The sequence below is a fragment of the Papio anubis genome, chromosome 4, assembly GCF_008728515.1.
Source record: "Papio anubis isolate 15944 chromosome 4, Panubis1.0, whole genome shotgun sequence".
Lineage (NCBI taxonomy): Eukaryota > Metazoa > Chordata > Mammalia > Primates > Cercopithecidae > Papio > Papio anubis.
The window spans coordinates 144,185,917-144,204,676 of NC_044979.1; the positions used below are offsets into that span (position 1 = coordinate 144,185,917).

Genomic DNA, 18,760 nt, shown 5'->3' on the forward strand with positions numbered 1-18,760 from the left:
CACAGCCTCGCCGTATCCACCCCTCAGACGTTCCAAGAGGCCGGCTGAGGACACTAGAAGGCAGTGTCAAGTCACACCAGACAGACACATCCTGCGGCTGGTGCCAGAGATGCAGGAGAAAGGGTTTGGGAGCTCTGAGCTTGGAAGCCAGCCTGACGGCGGAGGCTGCCACCAAGGGAGGAGGCAGCCCTGATATTGCCATCATCCCCTGAAAAGGGAGCATTGAGTCAGGAGGCAGCAGGCCTGGGAGGGAAGGGCACCACCCCACCCCTACCTGCATCGGGCTGGCCAGGGAGGGGCCTGAGCTACTTCTGCTTTTGTTACTCAGAGTAACAACGAACCCCATGGATACAGAATCAGGGCCAGGCATGGTGGCTCATGCCTATAATCCCAGCACTTTAGGAATCCAAAGCAAGAGGATTGCTTAAGGTTAGAAGTTCAAGAGCAGCCTGGGCAACATAGTAAGACCCTGTGTCTTAAAAAAAAAAAAAAAAAGTTTTTTAATAATTAGCCAGGGATGGCAGTGCATGCCTATAGTCCCAGCTGCTGGGAGGCCTCCTGGATTCAAGCGATTCTCCTGCCTCAGCATTCCGAGTAGCTGGGATTACAGGTGCCCACCACCACGCCCAGCTAATGTTTATATTTTTAGTAGAGACGGGGTTTCACCATGTTAGCCAGGCTGGTCTCGAACTCCTGACCTCGGGTGATCCACCCATCTTGGCCTTCCAAAGTGCTGGGATTACAGGCGTGAGCCACCATGCCTGGCCTCAATTTGGGTTTCTAACGATTGCCTCTGAGTCTTCAAATCACATGCTTTGCCTGCTACCCTGCGATTCATGGACTTTACATGTGATTTTCTGACTTCCTGCTTTAATAAAGTAGCATTTCATTTTGCCTTGTGCACCTCCCAAAATAGCTCTATTATTGTTTATTTCCTTTGATAATTACCTTGTTAACTTAAATAATATAATGGAACTGACATTTGTTGTTCTAAAAACTTCGGACCAGCCCCCACCCCCATGCACGCATACAGGCGCACGCACACATATTGGCACACATTCTGTCTCAGCATTTGTAGCCACTTTATGATCTCATTCCAAAAGAGAAGACATGCAAGGCATTTATTTACCAAGGTTTTTTACCAATGGCTGTGGCACCCGGCTGTCTCCCTGCTAGGCTTGTAGGGGCCTCTGGCTGTCAGGTGTCGTGGGCAGATGCCAGGCGGGTACATGTATTGTTAAATGTCCCCACCCAGCAGTGTCAGGTTGACGGTTGCAGTTGTTGTCAGCGTCCCGTGAAAACGCGCGTCCTTACTTAGAGAGAGTGGTAGATGCAGCCTCCTGGGTGTCAGGTCCCCGCATAACTCTTAGTCTTTCTGTCTTGGTAGCCAGGAGCCCATCTCGCTGGCCGGCTGCGCCATGGCTGATCTGGTTCCAGACTTGCAGCCCATTCTTTTCTGGATGTCTAATTCCATCGAGCTCCTGTACTTTATCCAGCAGAAATGCCCACTCTACATGCAGAGCATGGAGGAGCAGCTGGACGTCACAGGTACGGCTGGCGCTGCCCTCCGTTCCCCCCGCCGGCGCCCCAGGCAGGGGAGTGTGGCACCTCCTCGCCGTCCTCAGGACCGAGTTGGCCATGATAGCAGGGATGGATTCATGCCGGGGCTTCCTCAGCCCCCGGGCTGCCATGTGTCAGCTGCTCGGGGACGGCCTGTGAGGCTGGTGCTGGTGGCATGGGCCAGCCTGGCACCTCCCCCCACAGCGCCTTGGCGCTCAGTCTGTCCCCATCATCCCATGTGCTCCGTGCAGTGGCGTCCCCTTGACCACAACCCCACTCTTCTGCTTGCAGGAGGGCTCGGGGGGTTACACAGGTCACTCAGTAAGGGAGACAGATGCCACCATCCACCATGAACCAAATGTAAGGGGCAGTAGAGAGAGTGTCGGCCATGAGACCGCCCCCCGTTCTGAGATGCACCATTGTTCCAGAAGGACAGATGTTGCCAGTCATCGTTGTGAAATTATAGATCATGCCGGTTTCATAGATTAAGATGTGGGAAATACACATTTCAGGATTTCTTTTTCTTTTTTTGAGACGGAGTCTCGCTCTGTCGCCCAGGCTGGAATGCAATGGTGGGATCTTGGTTCACTGCAAGCTCCTCCTCCCAGGTTCAAGTGATTCTCGTGCCTCAGCCTCCTGAGTACCTGGGATTACAGGAGCATGCCACCTCTCCCGGCTAGTTTTTGTATTTTTGGTAGAGATGGGGTTTCACCATGTTGGCCAGGCTGGTCTCGAACTCCTGACCTCAAGTGATCCGCCCACCTCAGTCTCCCAAAGTGCTGGGATTATAGGCGTGAGTCACCACGCCTGGCCAACATTTCAGGATTTCTGAAATGCAGTAGGAAGTGTTCTGAAAATACTAAGGGAGAGGGTTTCCAACGGGGCAGTCTCGGGGGCTTCGTGAGGAAGGTGGTGTGGGGCCGGGCCCGGAAGCCGGGGTAGGATTTCGGCTGGTGTGTCTGCTGAGAACTGTGTGGGGCCTGGAATGGAGCCAGGTGGGGCAGCAGGACAGTGACAAGTGGGCCCAGGGGACTGGGGACCAGAGCCTCTCGTGGGCGGCCTTGGTTCTGCCCCCCTATGGCCTTGCTGTCCATCTACTGCCCTCACATCTGTGGGGTGGGCTGTCAGGAGGGCCCAGGGCCGGAGGGTCCTGAGTGGCCGTGGCGTTGTGGCCCTGCTTCTGGAGGACCCAGGTCAGTGAGTGGCACATTCCGAGCTGCCCTGAGCTGTGTCTCCAAGCTGCTAGGGAGGCCCAGGCCCGGTGTGCAGGGACGGGCGCTCCCACGGGCTCAGTCTACCAGACACTGCGGGGTCTCTGTGTACTCAGCTGTGTCCCCATCCCTGGGAGGGGTCTGTGGCTGTGACTGCATATGAGACAACCCGGAGGACACAAGGCCAGGCAAGGTCCTGGCCGGGCTGTGTTGGGGGCGCTGGGACCTTGCTGTGCCCCCCACACCTTAGGGGCAGTTTTCCTGAGAGGAGGGGCTCTCGGTGGTGAGAGGGAGGCGCCAGGGCATCTGCGCAGTGACCCTGTGGTGGGACAGGCTCCCACAATGCGTCAGGGCCCAGTCAGCCTCCAGGCGGGGGCCGGGCTGCAGAGACCAGGCTGGATTGAGGCTGCATGGAGGAGGCCGGGCCGGCCCTGGCCATGAGGTTGTGGGGTGGGGCCCCCGTTCCTGGGGGAGGCAGAGCTGGCTGGGATCTGCCTGAGTTCCTTCCTGCCGGCCACGGTTCCTTCCCACTGTTTCTTTCTCCCTTCCTTCACGGGGAAGGGGACATGGGGTCCTGCCAGGGGCTCCCCGGTCTGGGATTTGGGGCTGCCTTGAATATGGGGGGTAGTGTCAACCCCTCCTGGCCTCAGTGGGCATCCAGGCCTCTGGCCTGTGCCCTTGCCCGCCACGTGACACGGTAGCCCCTGCCTGTCCACAGGGCCTGGGTCTAAGCTAGACCTTTCCTCTGGCTTTTTCCCGGAAAGTGACGTAAACGACTGTGTATCCCTAAGTCTCCACACAAGTTTCCCACGTCCATCTGCCTGGCTGCAGTCCTCCCCTGGGGCTCCTGGGCTCCCGGGACTCCAGTGCCTGTCGCCTCTCCCTGCAGACCTGACTCTGCCATCCTCTAGGGCTGGAGTCACAGCCAGCAGGTGGCCCTGGGATGGAGGCAACTCCGGGGTTGCGGCTGGCCAAGGGCGACCCTCGCTGACGTTGCAGTGCACTTGGTCCTTCCGTGTGACGGGGGACGGGGCCAGCTTAGGGGCCCCTTTTGTTCCGGCCCTCACAGAAAGAGTCAGTTCGCGGACCTGTGACTTTTGAGCTCCGTGTTCCCGGCGAGTCCCCAGCTGACTTTCCACGTGGCTTCGTGGCTGCCTGGGTCTGGTGGCTGCAGGCAGCTGGGTCCCATGTGGTCCCCGTGTTGGCTGCTCTTCATGGGAAAAATTGCTCCAGGCTGATGGAGCTGCTGCCTTTGGTCTTGGGAGGAAGTTATTTTTGGTCAGGGGCCTGGGTAGTGTTTGGCCCGGCGATGGGAGTCGGGGCCCAGGGACGCCCGCAGGCTCCCGGTGTCGAGGGCCAGGCAGGCGCCAGGGAATGGAGTGGGAAATAGCCCCCAGTAGGGGCCGGAGGGTCAGAGCCCCGTCAGCCTCCTGACTCTCTGCAGGAAATGTCTGTGGGAAGAATTCGGAGAGCAGGGCTGTCCCGTCCGGAGAGCGAGTCACATGGCCATTGTCATTCCCCAAACACTGTTGTGTCCAAAGCTCTGATCCAGGCCCCTCCCGCACCACCTCACACCATCGTGTGTGTCTCGGATTCTCTTCATGGCTGAGGCTCAGCGCCTTCTTCTTTAGGGACAGGGCCGGCTTCCTCAGGGGTGGTGGAGTTTCGGAGCAGGGCAGGGGCAGCCGGCTGGTGTGTCCTCTTAATGGCTTGTGGGCGTCGGAAATCCTCAGAAATCCCACCAGCCCTGGTACCACGGGGAAACGCGTCTCGGGGGATTTAGAAATGGAGTCTAAGGGCCAGGCTCACACCTGTCATGCCCGCACTTTGGGAGGCCGAGGTGGGCAGATCACTTGAGGTCAGGAGTTCGAGACCAGCCTGGTCAACATGGTGAAACCCTGTCTCTACTAAAAATACAGAAATTAGCAGGGCATGGTGGCATGCTCCTGTAGTCCCAGCTACTTGGGAGGCTGAGTGGGGAGAATCGCTTGAACTTGGAAAGCAGAGGCTGCAGTGAGCTGGGATTGTGCCCTTGCACTCCAGCCTGGGCGACAGAGTGAGACTCTGTCTCAAAACAAAAAAAAAAAAAAGAAAAGAAAAGAAAAAAGAAAGAAATGGAGTCTCACGGCCAGGTGCAGGGGCACACGCTTGTAATCCCAGCACTTTGGGAGGCCAAGGCGGGTGGATTGCCTGAGCCCAGGAGTTCCAGACCAGCCTGGGCAACATAGTGAGATCCCATCTCTACCAAAAATTAAATAAAAGAAGAAATGGAGTCTCAGGCCCTTGGGAGGTGGCTGGAGGCTGCTCTGTGGTTTCGTTCAGCACAGCCCCTGCCACCTTCTCCTCCTCCTGTCACTCCCACGCCCCGTTTCCCTCTTCCTGCCGGCACCCTGCCCTTGCCCAGGAAGTGATGTGGGGCTGGGTTCTCAGAGCTGGCAGCCTGAGGCAGTCGGGGTCAGGGCACCAGGACAGGTGGACGGGTCAGAGCTCAGCCTCCTGACCCGCCTGCCGTGGCTGTGAATATCCTTGGCTGGTACTCGCTGTGGATGCCCTCGGGCCGCCTTGTGTGTCTCCACAGGCCTGGAGGCTTCTGGGCACAGTGTTGAGGTTGGCAGAGCCTGAGAGCCCCTCACTGCCCTGGACCCCGGGGTCCCTCCAGCTGCCCTGCCTGGGTCCCAGATGTGACCCTGTGGGGCAGGCACTGGGGGATCTCACAGGTTCTTGGGGAGCAGGCTTGGTGGGTGGGGGCCAGGCAGCCCCAGGCCCCTGAAGGAGGAGCACCAGGAGCAGAGGAGCGAAAGTGACAGGGGCTTGTCCAGGGACTTGGCGCAGCATTGTCCTGGCCATGAGTGGGCGGCCTCCCGTGCACTCTGCGTGGCAGAGGGGCGGCTGGGGGCCTGTGCTCCTGGGAGGCCCGCATCGGGGTGAGTGTTGGCCTGGCTTACCAGGCACCACCCACGCAGCCCTGTCAGGTGCCCCGACAGGCAGCTCCCACGGTGCGGCCCCTCTGTCCCTCCTGGAAGAAGACCCCACAGGAGGGAGAGGAGGGGAGCTGTGGCCACCTACCTGGCTGCACTAGGAACACCGCTGTGGTCGCCACCCACAGTCCCGGGAGAGAATGAACGCACCTAAAGGCGGGACAGCAGGGTCCTGGCCCCTTCCCCAGGTGCTGATGGGACCCCCAGTCACTGAGACCACCACATGCCCCCTCACGTTCTGGAAGCCCCCAGGAAGGCTCCACCCTGTCGGGAGCCTCTCACCTTCACAAGAGCCCCCACCCAGAGGGCAGGAACCACTCCGTGGGCAGCTGCCCCCAGCCTCAGCTCCAGCCGCCCCCGCTGACACCCGGGAGTGGGGGTGAAATAGGTGATTTGGGCTTTTTCCTCCCGAAATAGGTGATTTGGGCTTTTTCTTCCCGAAAGACTGTTATGATTCCATGGAGTGGCAGCCACTCGGGGGCTGCTGCCAGAGTCCTGTGACCCATGTCGCGGGTGAGAGGTGACCTGTGGGGAGGGAGTTAGGACCTGCTATGTTGGGTGCAGTTGGTTGTAACAGAAAACTTATCAGAACGTGGGAGTGAATGAGCACTTAGGCAGGGCTGGGCATTGAGACGTTGGGTGTCTGGGCCCCTCCTGCCCCCTCCCCAGCATTCCCCTCCCCTGGTAAGGGCGGCGGCAGGTTTGCTGCGCTCGTCCCAGCCAGGGCCCAGAGTCCCTTGGCCGGTTTATGGCATCCGGACCCCAGATGGGCGCGTTGGGCAGTGCCCGCGGCAGGGACAGAGCTGGCGGCTGGCTGAGTTGCTGCGTTCCTGAGTGCTGTGCCCATTGTGGCCATCTGTGTGGCTGTCTCCCCGCAGGCTCTAAGGAGTCGCTGTTCTCCTGCACGCTGACGGCCAGCGAGGAGGCCATGGCGGTGCTGGAGGAGGTGGTGCTGTACGCCTTCCAGCAGTGCGTCTACTACGTCTCCAAGGTGCACGGACGGGCACTGCTTCTGCACTCAGGCAGCTCCTGGGATGAAGTGGGACTCAAGCTTGTGCCTGTGGCTCTCCTAGGAGCCTTCTGGGGGGCTGAGGGAGGGGACCGTGACAAGCTCCACTTCAGCAGGGAGCAGTGGCTGCAGGTTCTGCAAAGGCCCAGCTGCACCCCCACGCTCCCTCCTCCTCGGGTCGCACAGAAACCCTAGAACCATCCCAGCTCCCTCTTCCCCTCACCTTAGAACACCCCCTTCCTGCCATTGTTTCAAGGGTCAAGGATGAGGTGGGGGAAGCTCCAGCATGGGGCGCAAGGGATGTGGCCCTGTTGTCACCCTGGACCCACGGGTGCCAGAGGTGCTGCCGCCGGTCCCCCTGTGACCCTGGTCAGCTTGGGGTGCATCGGGGGTGTGGTGAGCCACTTTCGGGGGAGTGGTGGCTCTCCCGTCTTTACCCATGGGTGTCTCCAGCCTCTTTGTCGGAGCCCATCCCCCCAGGCGCCACCTCTGTGCACCTTCTGAGTTCATCTGTGCCTCCGACAGGAGCAGATACCCCTGCACCCCACCTCTGCTCCCAGCAGCCCCGGGAGGCAGCTCCTGTGTCCCCACACCCCACACTGGACGTTTGCAAAGCCGTGGCCTGTCCAGTAGGAAGCCGCCAAGGCTGGGTCCCTGCGAGCAGTGCATGGGTGGGGAGCTCGCTGGGTCAGGACCCCTGTCGGCCACCAGCACTCCTGGAAATGCTGGTTGCTGTTCTCTCGCCCCTGCCAGTCCCTGTACATCTGCCTCCCAGCACTCCTGGAGTGCCCACCATTCCAGATGGAGCGCCGTGAGAGCTGGTGTTCGGCCCCCGAACTGCCCGAGGAGCTGCGCCGCGTGGTGTCCGTGTACCAGGCAGCCCTGGACCTCCTGCGGCAGCTGCAGGTGCACCCCGAGGTGGCCTCGCAGATGCTTGCCTACCTCTTCTTCTTCTCCGGGACACTGCTCCTCAACCAGCTCCTCGACAGGGGTGAGGGCCTCATGCGGGGTTGAGGGGTCGGGGGCTCACATTCCTGGACGTGACGGCTGCTGGCGCCTCCCACGCCAGCTCCTGGGGGCGGCTCTGCCCTTGTCGGGCTCCTGCTCCCTGAGCATCTGGTGTCCCTGAGGGGTGGGAGGCCAGAGTGAGGGGGGGGGGACAGATTGCCATAGCGCATCCCTTAGGAGCCAAGGTCCCATCAGGGTTTCAGAGAAGCCACGGCCGAGAGGTCTGCATGGGGCCCCTTCCCTGTGACAGGGAGGGAACGGGTTCAGGGCATCACTGGCTGTCCCAGGTCTGTGCAGCCGCAGACTCTGGCCTTAGACCCTGCCTCACCTGCGGGGCTCAGGAACACTGGTCACTCCCAGCCAGGGCCAGTGCAGGGCATGGGGAGACCCAGGTGGTGGCAGGCCCCCGGCACATGTGTGTGGGGGTGGGAGAAGGTCCCAGCCAGGGGCTGCTCTGTGGAGTCAGTGGCTGTCACAGCCCACCCTGCCCTGCTACGTTCACCTCCCACCACACCCCCGCTCCAGAGAGGGGTTCGAGGCTGGTCAGTTGCCTTGGAAGCTGAGGGAAGGTCTCCTGCCTGTCATCAAGCTGCGATGTCCTCAGTGGCCCAGAGCCGGGAAGGGCAGGCTCTGGGGACAGACCCATGTCTGTGTCCCCCGGGGAGGGCAGCCCAGGCATCACCCTCCCTCCGTCCCTCCCTCCCTCCACAGGCCCCTCCCTGAGCTGCTTCCACTGGCCCAGAGGTGTCCAGGCCTGCGCCCGCCTGCAGCAGCTCCTGGAGTGGATGCGGAGCGCCGGCTTCGGGGCGGCTGGAGAGCACTTCTTCCGGAAGCTCTCCTGCACCCTCAACCTGCTGGCCACGCCCAGGGCCCAGCTCATCCAGGTAGGGGGGCGCATGGGAGGCGGGGAGGGCGGGGCCACATGGTGGGTCCCTGCCTCTCGAACCAAGCCTGGGGGCCAGGCCTGGGCTTCTGGGCTGGAAAGCTCAAAGCTCCTGTAGGTAATTAGTGAAGTTGCTTCCATTCCATGGCTGTCTCCACCTGCGGTAGGCAGGATAATGGCCCAAAAGATGTCTGAGACCCGTGACCGTGTTACCCCACATGGCAAAGAAGCCTCTGTACGTGTGACTACGATTAAGGACCTTGAGATTCGGAGATGACCTGGGTATCTGGGTGGCCCAGTCCACTCAGATGAGTCCAAAAAGGTGGATCGGAGAGAAATGGAAGAAGAGGGGATGTGGCTCTGAGGCTGGAGGAGGGGCCAGGAGCCAAGGAGTATGGTAGCCTCTAGAAGCTGGAGTGGCCCCAGCTGACAGCCAGTCTGGAAACGGGACCCCAGTCCTACAACAGCAGGAACTGAATTCTGGCAGCAACCAGGAGAGCAGGGAGACGGATCCTCCCCCAGGACCTTCATCTTGCTGTCAGTCCTGTGAAACCCGGCTGAGCTGCGGAGCCACAGAGCTGTGAGAGTGTGCACTTGTGTGGCCGTGACTGCCAGGCGTGTGGGCATTTGTCACAACGCGGCTTGGCAACGGGAAACCGACATGCCCCTCCCCACCTCCCTCACCGCTCACCACCCCCCTCCCAACACAGTCGGCCGCTCACCACCCCCCTTCCCAACACAGTCGGCCGCTCACCACCCCCCTTCCCAACACAGTCGGCCACTCACCACCCCCCTTCCCAACACAGTCGGCCGCTCACCACCCTCCTTCCCAACACAGTCGGCCGCTCAGCACCCCCCTTCCCAACACAGTCAGCCGCTCACCACCCCCTTCCCAACACAGTCGGCCGCTCACCACCCTCCTTCCCAACACAGATGGCCTCTCACCACCCTCCTTCCCAACATAGTTGTCACAGGTAATTAATGGAAATAGCCAATGGTTTCCTCTCCTGCCTGGAAAATGCTGAACATGCTTTAGGGCGATAGTGAGAGTGGCCACAGGGCGAATCGCTTGAACTGGGGAGGCGGAGGTTGCAGTGAGCCGAGATCATACCACTGCACTCCGGCTTGAGCAACAAAGTGAGGCCCTGTCTCAAAAAAAAAAAAAAAAAAAAAAAAAGTGAAGCATTTTTATTTATTATAGAAAATTCGGAAAATGAGGCTGTCTGGATCCTGCGTGTGGCAGATTGAACACGTGAATTTAGTTTGCTTCTATGGTATCACTAAACAGAAGTAAAGCAATGCTTTTTAATGCCACAAACCCACGGGGACAAAGTCATAGAGGAGGCAAAAGCGGTGCTCTTTTGGAAGGCAGAAAGCAGATGGGTGAAGAGCAACTGCCTTAGCAGATTGAAGAAAGCTGACTCGGCCAGGCACGGTGGCTCATGCCTGTCCTCCCAGGGCTTTGGGAGGCTGAGGTGAGAAGATCACTTGAGGCCATTGGTTTCAGACCAGCCTGGGCAACACAGTGAGATCCATCTCTACAAAAAAGAAAAAAGCAATCTGACTCCTGAGAAGTAACCCAATTTCTAGGAAGCCACCAAAAGGCTCAGGAATTGGTGGCACCAGGTACCTATGGATACTGATGTCAAGATGGTGCTAAAACAGAAGAACAGTTGATAGACATTGTGGCCAGCACTGAGGCTAGAAGGGAGCAACTGAGCCTGCAGTTCCACTGAGGACAGCTCGCACAATCGGAAAGAAACACAAAGTCATCTGTTGAAAGGCGTGAGCGAGCTCCTGCAGGATGAGGAGAGGGTGAGCCTCCACAAAGAGCTGACCTGAAGTTCCTGTTGCTTTTCCCTGGAGACATTTGCTGTCCTGGGAGCAGGTGACAGTGTGAGGCTGAGAATCTAGGCTTTGTCCAGGCAGGGGCCACTGGTGGGGAAACAGAAACCGGAATAGCACAGCACTGGCCGTCTCACAGGCGAGAGGCAAGCTCAGAGACATCAGGGGCCTGAAATGCATTGCCGGCTTTTCCCTAAGACACTTGCCAACATTCTGAATCTCCAGGGAGTGCGATGGAGAGAGACTTTAAAACGGAACCAAAAGCGTTGAAAAAAAGAGTGGAATCTGTGGTGGCTTCACAGTGCAGAGGAGACAGAGATGACGAGTCCAGGACCCCCTGGGAAATAAACACCAGGCCCCCGGTGGAATCACTGGAGTGAGAGGCAGGCATGGGGCAAACACCTGTAGTCCCAGCTACTTGGGAGGTTGAGGCAGGAGAATCATTTGAGTCCAGGAATTAAAGTCTTCAGTGAGCTATGATCACACTACTGCACTCCAGCCTGGGCAACAGAGGAAGACCCCAACTATAAAAGAAAGAAAGAAAGAGAGAGAGAGAGAGAAGAAAAGAACCTTGGGGTGAGGATCAAGCAGAGGCTGTCTGAGCCTCACCAAAAGCTTGCCAAACTCAACTCAGCATTAAGTTCATCAGCAACAATGAAGATACAAAATATCCAAACCTGTAGGCTGCAGTTAAAGCAGTCTTAAGAGGAAAAGTTATAGCCTTGTATGTATATATTAGACTACAAGGAAGGCCAAGAATGAATAATCATGAGGCAAGAAAGAGAACGACAAATCAAACCCAAAGAAAGCAGAGGAAATGACGGATGAGAGCTAAAAATCAGTGAACTAGGAAGCAAACATGGTTGAGATAAGCAATAAAGCCAGGAGTTGGTTCTTTGAAAAGTTGAATAAGAGGCCAGGCGCAGCGGCTTACACCTGTAATCCCAGCACTTCGGGAAGCTGAGGCGGGTGGATCATTTGAGGTCAGGAGTTTGAGACCAGACTGGCCAACATGGCAAAACCCCGTCTCTACTAAAAATACAAAAATTAGCTGGGTGTGGTGGTGTGTGCCTGTAATCTCAGCTACTTGGGAGGCTGAGGCAAGGGAATCCCTTGAACCTGGGAGGTGGAGGCTGCAGTGAGCTGGGATCATCATGCCACTGCACTCCATCCTAGGTGATAGAGCAAGACTTCGTCTCAGTAAATAAATAAATAAATAAATAAATAAATAAATAAATAAATAAAATAAAAATAGAAAGTTGAATAAGGGAGAAAACACAATTGCTAGTATCAGAAAAAGGAGGCCATCACTCAGCTCCTGCATTAAAAATTAAAAATTAGTAAGAGGAGATCATAACCAACTTTTTGCTGATAAATTTGACAACTTAGATAAAATGGACAAATAAGAAAAAGACTACTTATTGAAACTGATTCAACAGGAAGTGAAAAATCTGAATGGTCCTGCATGCATTAGAGAAACTGAAAGGCCAGGTGCGGTAGCTCCCACCTGTAATCCCAGCACTTTGGGAGGCCCAGGCAGGAGGACCCCTTGAGCCCATGAGTTCAAGACCAGCCTGGGCAACATGGTGGAACCCCCATCTCTACAAAAAATACACACAGAAAAAGTAGCCAGGCATGATGATGCATACCTGTGGTTTCAGCTACTTAGAAGGCTGAGGCAGGAGGATTCCTTGAGCCCATGAGATTGAGGCTTCAGTGAGCGATGGTTGTGCCACTGCACTCCAGCCTGGATGTCAGAAATGACACCTTGTCTCAAAAAAAAAAGAAATTAAATTGATTAACACTTTCCCATGAAGAAGATTCAAGGCCCAGATGGTTTCACTGGTGAATTATTTTAAACATTAAAGAAGAAATAGGCCAGGCGCGGTGGCTCACGCCTGTAATCCCAGCATTTTGGGAGGTCGAGGCAGGCGGATCACGAGGTCAGGAAATCGAGACCATCCTGGCTAACATGGTGAAACCTCATCTCTACTAAAATACCAAAAAATTAGCCAGGCGTGGTGGCGGGCGCCTGTAGTCCCAGCTACTCGGGAGGGGGCAGGAGAATGACGCGGAGCTTGCAGTGAGCCGAGATCACCCCACTGCACTCCAGCCTGGGCGATAGAGCCAGGCTCAGTCTCCAAAAAAAAAGAAGAAATAATACCATTAGTACCCAAATTCTTACCAGAAAGTAGAAAAAGAGGAAACCCTATCTCACTTTAAAACACCAGTAATACAGTGAGCCGAGATCGCGCCACTGCACTCCAGCCTGGGCGACAGAGCGAGACTCTGTCTCAAAAAAAAAAAAAAAAAAAAAAAAAACACCAGTAATACCTTGAAGCCAAAACCCGAAAAGGGGCTATAAGAAAGAATTACGCATGAAAGATGGACAATTTCATTCGTCATCAGAGAAACGCAGCCCAAACTCTCCACATTTCAGGCTGGTCCGAGTGCATTGGTGTTTAGAACTAATTCATCACAACCAGTTACAGATTTTCTTATTTCTTCTCCACTCCCATTGCTTCACTTGACTAACCTTAAAAAACAAAAGCAAAAACTAACCTCAGCAGATTTTTTTACTTTTTTTTTTTTTTTTTTTTTGTTGAGACGGAGTCTCGCTCTGTCATCCAGGCTGGATGGAGTGCAGTGGTGTGATCTCAGCTCACTGCAACCTCCACCTCCTGGGTTCAAGCGATTCTCCTGCCTTGGTCTCTTGAGTAGCTGGGATTACAGGCACACATCACCACACTCAGCTAATTTTTGTATTTTTAGTAGAGACAGAGTCTCACCATGTTGACCAGGCTGTTCTCGAACTCCCGACCTCAGGTGATCCGCCCACCTCGGATTCCCAAAGTGCTGGGATTATAGGTGTGAGCCACCACGCCCGGCCTAATCTCAGCATTTTAAACACCGAACACATCAGAATGGTTGAAAGGAAGAAAGCCAGGCACTGGTGAGGAGATGCAGTGGTTTGAACCCTCAGGTGTTCCTGGCGAGGTTGTAAATGAGGCTTGCCACTTTGGAAAGCCGTCTGGCAGCGTCGGCCGAAGCTGACCGAGTGCGTGTGCTCTGATTGAGCAATTCCCCGGATGGAGATGCTTCTGTGGGTCCCTCGCCACGGCCCGCTTAGGGATGCTTCCAGTGGCACCACTTGTAACCGCCCCAGACTGGGCAAAACCCATCTTCTATTTATCAACAACATGATGGATGAATAAAGCGGTCTCTTCAGTACAGTGAAATACGGCAGAGCAACGTGACTGAGTAAACTGGTTCGGAGGAGCCACAGACACACCTGAGCGGTCGGCTGGGCACTTAGGGAGGCCAAGGCAGGAGGATCACTTGAGCTCAGGAGCTCCAGACCAGCCTGGGTGACATAGCAAGACCACCCCACATCGTCTTTCCAAACATACCTTTTTTTAAATTAGCCAGGCCTGGTGGTGTGCACCTGTGGCTCCCAGCTACTCGGGAGGCTGAGGCAGGAGACTCGTTTAGGCACGGGAGGTCTGCAGTGAGCTGTGATCGTGCCAGTGCACTCCAGCCTGGGTGACAGAGTAAGACCCTGCCATAAATTTAAATAATAAAAGAAAATAAAATAAATAAGGCCAGGCGTGGTGGCTGACGCCTGTAATCCCAGCAGTTTGGGAGGCCGAGGTGGGTGGATCACCTGAGGTCAGGAGTTCGAGACCAGCCTGGCCACCACAGTGAAACCCCATCTCTACTAAAAATAGAAAAATTAGCCAGGCGTGGTGTAAAAATATAAAACCTGTAGGCTCCCAGCTACTCGGGAGGCTGAGGCAGGACGACTCGTTTAGAGCACGGGAGATGGAGCTTGCAGTGAGCCAAGATCACGCCACTGCACCCCAGCCTGGGCGACAGAGCAAGACCCCGTCTCTAAATAGAAAAATAAATAAGATAAGATATAAAATACTCCTGAAAGGGCAGGTGGAGCTGAAGGAGTCGGGTGCGAGGAGCGTGTCTGCAGGGCTGGAAGTGTGGCGGGACCTGCCGTGGTCCCCGGACGGGCCTGGGGGCTCCTGAGCTGCCCCGGCCCACATTCTGGTTCTTGTTCTTGGGACTGGGTACACAGGCGTGTTCCTCGGGGGAAGCTGGTTGGGCTGTGTGTGTCAGATGTGTGGTTTTCTGTGTGCACGGAAAGGAGGCAGCAGCGATTCTCAGGATCTCTGCCTCTCCCTGCTCAGCTGGGCGGGGATATTTCTAGAACGTTGAAAACAGGAGTTCTCCTGGCTGGGGAAACTAGGCCGAGCTGAGGGCAGGAACCTCGTGCTGGAAAGGGGGCCCCAGCCTCTCACCCAGCTCGGCAGCCCGGCCCGAGCGCCCCTGTGGGAGATGGTCAGGCCTGAGTCTGCAGGGACAGCCCGGGGAGGCGGGGGACAGCGCCAAGGGTCTTCCAGAAGCAGCCGGGCCTCCCCACGCTGAGGCCGGGAAGCGCCCGCCCTGCGCCCCGCATCCTAAGTAGAGCATCTAAAGGAGACGCAGAGAGACAGCGGCGTTGGAAGGAGCAGACCAGGGCCGCGGGCTGCTTCTTGTAAAGGGCCAAGCCGCGAGGACTTCGGGCTCTGCGGCCGCTTTTGTCTCGGTCTCATCTCCTTCTTTGTTTTGTTCTTCTCAAAGGCTTTAAAAACGTGAAAACCATTTCTAGCTTGGGGGCCCTGTAAAAATAGACCTTGCTGGCCCTAGTTTGATGACTCCTGAAACAGACAATTCAGGGAGAAGCTTGGTGAAAAAGTCACTTATAGCCTCATAAAAATAAGACAAGATATATAGTATCCATAAAATAATAATAAGATTCTATCCATGAGAGAATAAGAGGAGTCTTGGAAAATAAAACTGTGGAAGCAGAAATAAAAAGCTGTGCAGCGGGTGGGAAGAAAACTCCCCGGACCACTAGAGTGGAGAGTGAGGAGCGGGCAGAGAGAGAGGGCGGAGGGATGCGGGGGTAGGCAGGGGAGTAAGAAGGGAGAAAAAGAGAGGGAGGAGAGCAGGAGAAGGGAGGAAGAAAGGGAGAGGGAGGAGGAGGGGAGAGAGACAGGGAGGAATAAGAGGAGAGGGAGGAGGGAGGGGAGAGAGACAGGGAGGGACAGGGAGGAGGAGAGGCAGGAGGGAGGGGAGAGAGATGCAGGGAGGGAGAGAGAAAGGAGCGGGAGGAAGGAGGGGAGAGAGAGACAGGGAGGGAAAGGAAAGGGAGGGGACAGAGAAGGAGAGGGAGGAGGAAGGAGAGAGATGGAGTGGGGGAGAAGGAGAGGGAGGAAGGAGGGAAGAGAGAGAGAGAGGAGAGGAAGGAGGAGGGGAGAGAGAGACAGAGGCAGGGGGAGAAGGAGAGGGAGGAGGAGGGGAGAAAGAGACAGAGGGAGAGAGAGGAGAGGGAGGAGGAGGGAAGAGAGTTCTGTTCCCTTGAAGCTGATATATTGGCCCCAACCTCTGGCCCCCTCTGACACCAACCCTGGACCAAGCACAGAAGTGGGAGTAGAGAAGGTTCTAGGAACTCACAATCAAACAGAACCACCCCCGGGCAAACCAGAGGCTTTCTTGAAGTGGTGGTGGGGGCTGGCGGTGTTGGAGGAGGACATGCCAAGGCTGGGGGGCGGCCAGTGCTGTGCCCTCGTCCTTCCCACACGATGCCCGAGACACTGATTGTCCTTCAGTGTGGACATCTGGTAGCCACAGCCCAGGCCCCTGGATGTGGGCAGAAAAACACATGGGAGAGAAAGAGAGAGAGGAAGCAAAGGTGAGAACAGAGGGGACCCATCGGCGAGGCCAACATCCAAACAGTGGGAGTCCAGAAAGAGCCAGCAGAGGTGCGGAGGGCACGGGGAAGGCAGGTGCAGGCAGTTTCCAGAGCCGCACATCAGCGGGCAGGAGCTGCTACCAAGACTGGGCTTGCACGGAAACTCAGCATCCCAGGACTTCAGGACGATGGGCACAGAGAACCCACAGGCTTCCAGACAAGAATCGGTACAAGGCGGATCCTGAAGATCTGCACTCAGGATGCTTTTGGACGAGCAGCACAGGAGTCACAGGACAAAGCAGCACCTGAAGACTCCGAATGGTGACGTCCTCTGACCTGGAGTTCTGTGCCAGCCAGATGACCAGTCCAGCGTGGAGGTGAAGACAGTTCCAGCAGGCAGGGTAGCCGTTTTCCTGCGATGCGCCCCTTTTGGGAAGCTACTAGAAGATCTATTCCGTAGAAACAGGACAAACCAGAGAGCTGAAGAAATGGGATTCCAGAAAATAAGAACCGGCTGGGAGCTGGGGAAGGGAACCCCAGAAGGATGATGACAGAGGTCCCAGGGGGCCGCAGAGGCTGTTTAATTTTATTGAAGGAATCCACCCTTTCCTTACATGTAGGCTTTCTGTCTTGCCTACAATGTTTTCCTGGGCCAGGCGCAGTGGCTCATACCTGCAATTCCAACACTTTGGGAGGCTGAGGCAGGAGGATCACTTGAGGCCAGGAATTTGAGACCAGCCTGAAGTTTGAGACCAACATAGTGAGACCCAAATCTCTACCAAAAAAAAACACAACTAGCTGGACATGATGGTGCAAGCCTGTGGTCCCAGCTATTCAGGAGGCTGAGGTGCAGGATTACTTGATCCTGGGAGGTCGAGGCTGCGGTGAGCTATGATTGAGCCACTGCACCCCAACCTGGGTGACAGCGTGAGACTCTGTCTCAAAAAACAAACAAACAAATGCTTTCCCTGCCTCCTGTCACCTAAATGATGAATGCCCCTGCCTTCCAGTCAGGTTTTTAGCCGACTTGATTGACTTCTTTTACACTGTTGGAGGCAGGAATCTGATTTCACTATTCATTTCCCAGTAGTGATTTCTCTGGTTGGCGGCCGCCGTGTGAGGCGGGCCCTTGCTTGAGGCAGGGGTGGGTTCCCTGGGCAGGGGGTTCCCGATGGCACTGGCTGGCCTCTCCCTGGAGCAACTGCCCTAGGAAGTGCCAGGGGTGAACTGCTGCAGTGACACCGTCCCTCTCACAGATGGTCCCTGGTGGGAGTGAAGACCACAGGACCCCTCAGCTGGCTACCCCTGGCTACCCATGGAGGCCATCCCTCCTTGGGCTGGGGTCTGCACCCAGAGACCTGTGACCATGAGCTCCTTCTTGTCACCCAGATGAGCTGGACAGCCCTGCGGGCCGCGTTCCCCGCCCTGAGCCCAGCACAGCTGCACCGACTGCTGACTCACTACCAGCTGGCCTCGGCCATGGGCCCCGTGAGCACCTGGGAGCCGGGGGCCCAGGACAGCCCTGAGGCCTTCAGGTCAGGTAAGCTCTGCCCCAGGGCAGGAGAGGGCTGGGGACTCCAGAGACTCGCCCTGAGGCTGAAGGCAGCACGCTCTCATCCCATCTGAAGTGGAGTGTGGGGGCCCTCTCTCCTGGGGACCTCCCTAGAGAAGCCTCCACTGGGAGGACCCCCTGCCCCCTCCCCCACCTGGGGATCCAGGGAACTCCTCCGTGGGGGAGTCAAGGAGCCGAGAGTCCATGCCCAAGTTCCAGACTCCAGGCTCAGGTCCAAGGCCCCCTCGTTCCCTCACGGAGCCGGAGGATGGGGCCTCCCCGTGTTGTGTGGCTGCCCAGGAAGGGAGCAGCGGCAGCACACAGCCGTGGGGAAGCATCCCTGAGCACGTGAGCCATGTATGTGCACATGCACGCACACGTGTCCATACGGAGGGGTCTGTGTGCATATATATGTGTACACACATACATAGGGGTGCATTTTATTTTATCTTTTTTTAATTTATTTTTTTTTTGAGACGGAGTCTCGCTCTGTCATCCAGGCTAGAGTGCAGTGGCGCAGTCTTGGCTCACTGCAACCTCCGCCTCCCAGGTTCAAGCGACTCTCCTGCCTCCGGAGTAGCTGGGATCACAGGTGCTTGCCACCACGCCTGGCTAATTTTTGTATTTTGAGCAGAGACGGGTTTCACCATCTTGGCCAGGCTGGTCTCGAACTCCTGACCTAGGTGATTCGCCCACCTCAGCCTCCCAAAGTGCTGGGATTACAGACGTGAGCCACCGTGCCTGACCAACGATGCATTTTATTGATTGATTGATTGATTGATCGAGACAGAGTCTCGCTGTGTCACCCAAGCTGGAGTGCAGTGGGGCGATCTTGGCTCACTGCAACCTCTGCCTCCTGGGTTCAAGCGATTCTCCTGCCTCAGTCTCCCAGGTAGCTGGGATTATAGGTGCATGCCACCACGCCTGGCTAATTTTTGTGTTTTTGGTAGAGACCAGGTTTCACCATG

General features: G+C 56.5%; 1 protein-coding gene across 2 annotated transcripts in view; it reads left to right on the forward strand.

The window, feature by feature from the left end:
- RADIL (Rap associating with DIL domain) overlaps positions 1 to 18,760 on the forward strand; it is an 81,972-nt gene that overhangs the window by 58,863 nt on the left and 4,349 nt on the right. For both annotated transcript variants that reach the window (XM_003895678.2, XM_009202539.4), the window contains exons 6-10: positions 1,388 to 1,548; positions 6,628 to 6,740; positions 7,512 to 7,749; positions 8,478 to 8,650; positions 17,630 to 17,780. In XM_003895678.2, coding sequence (XP_003895727.1) covers positions 1,388 to 1,548; positions 6,628 to 6,740; positions 7,512 to 7,749; positions 8,478 to 8,650; positions 17,630 to 17,780 — 836 coding nt within the window. The remainder of the gene's footprint in view (positions 1 to 1,387; positions 1,549 to 6,627; positions 6,741 to 7,511; positions 7,750 to 8,477; positions 8,651 to 17,629; positions 17,781 to 18,760) is intronic.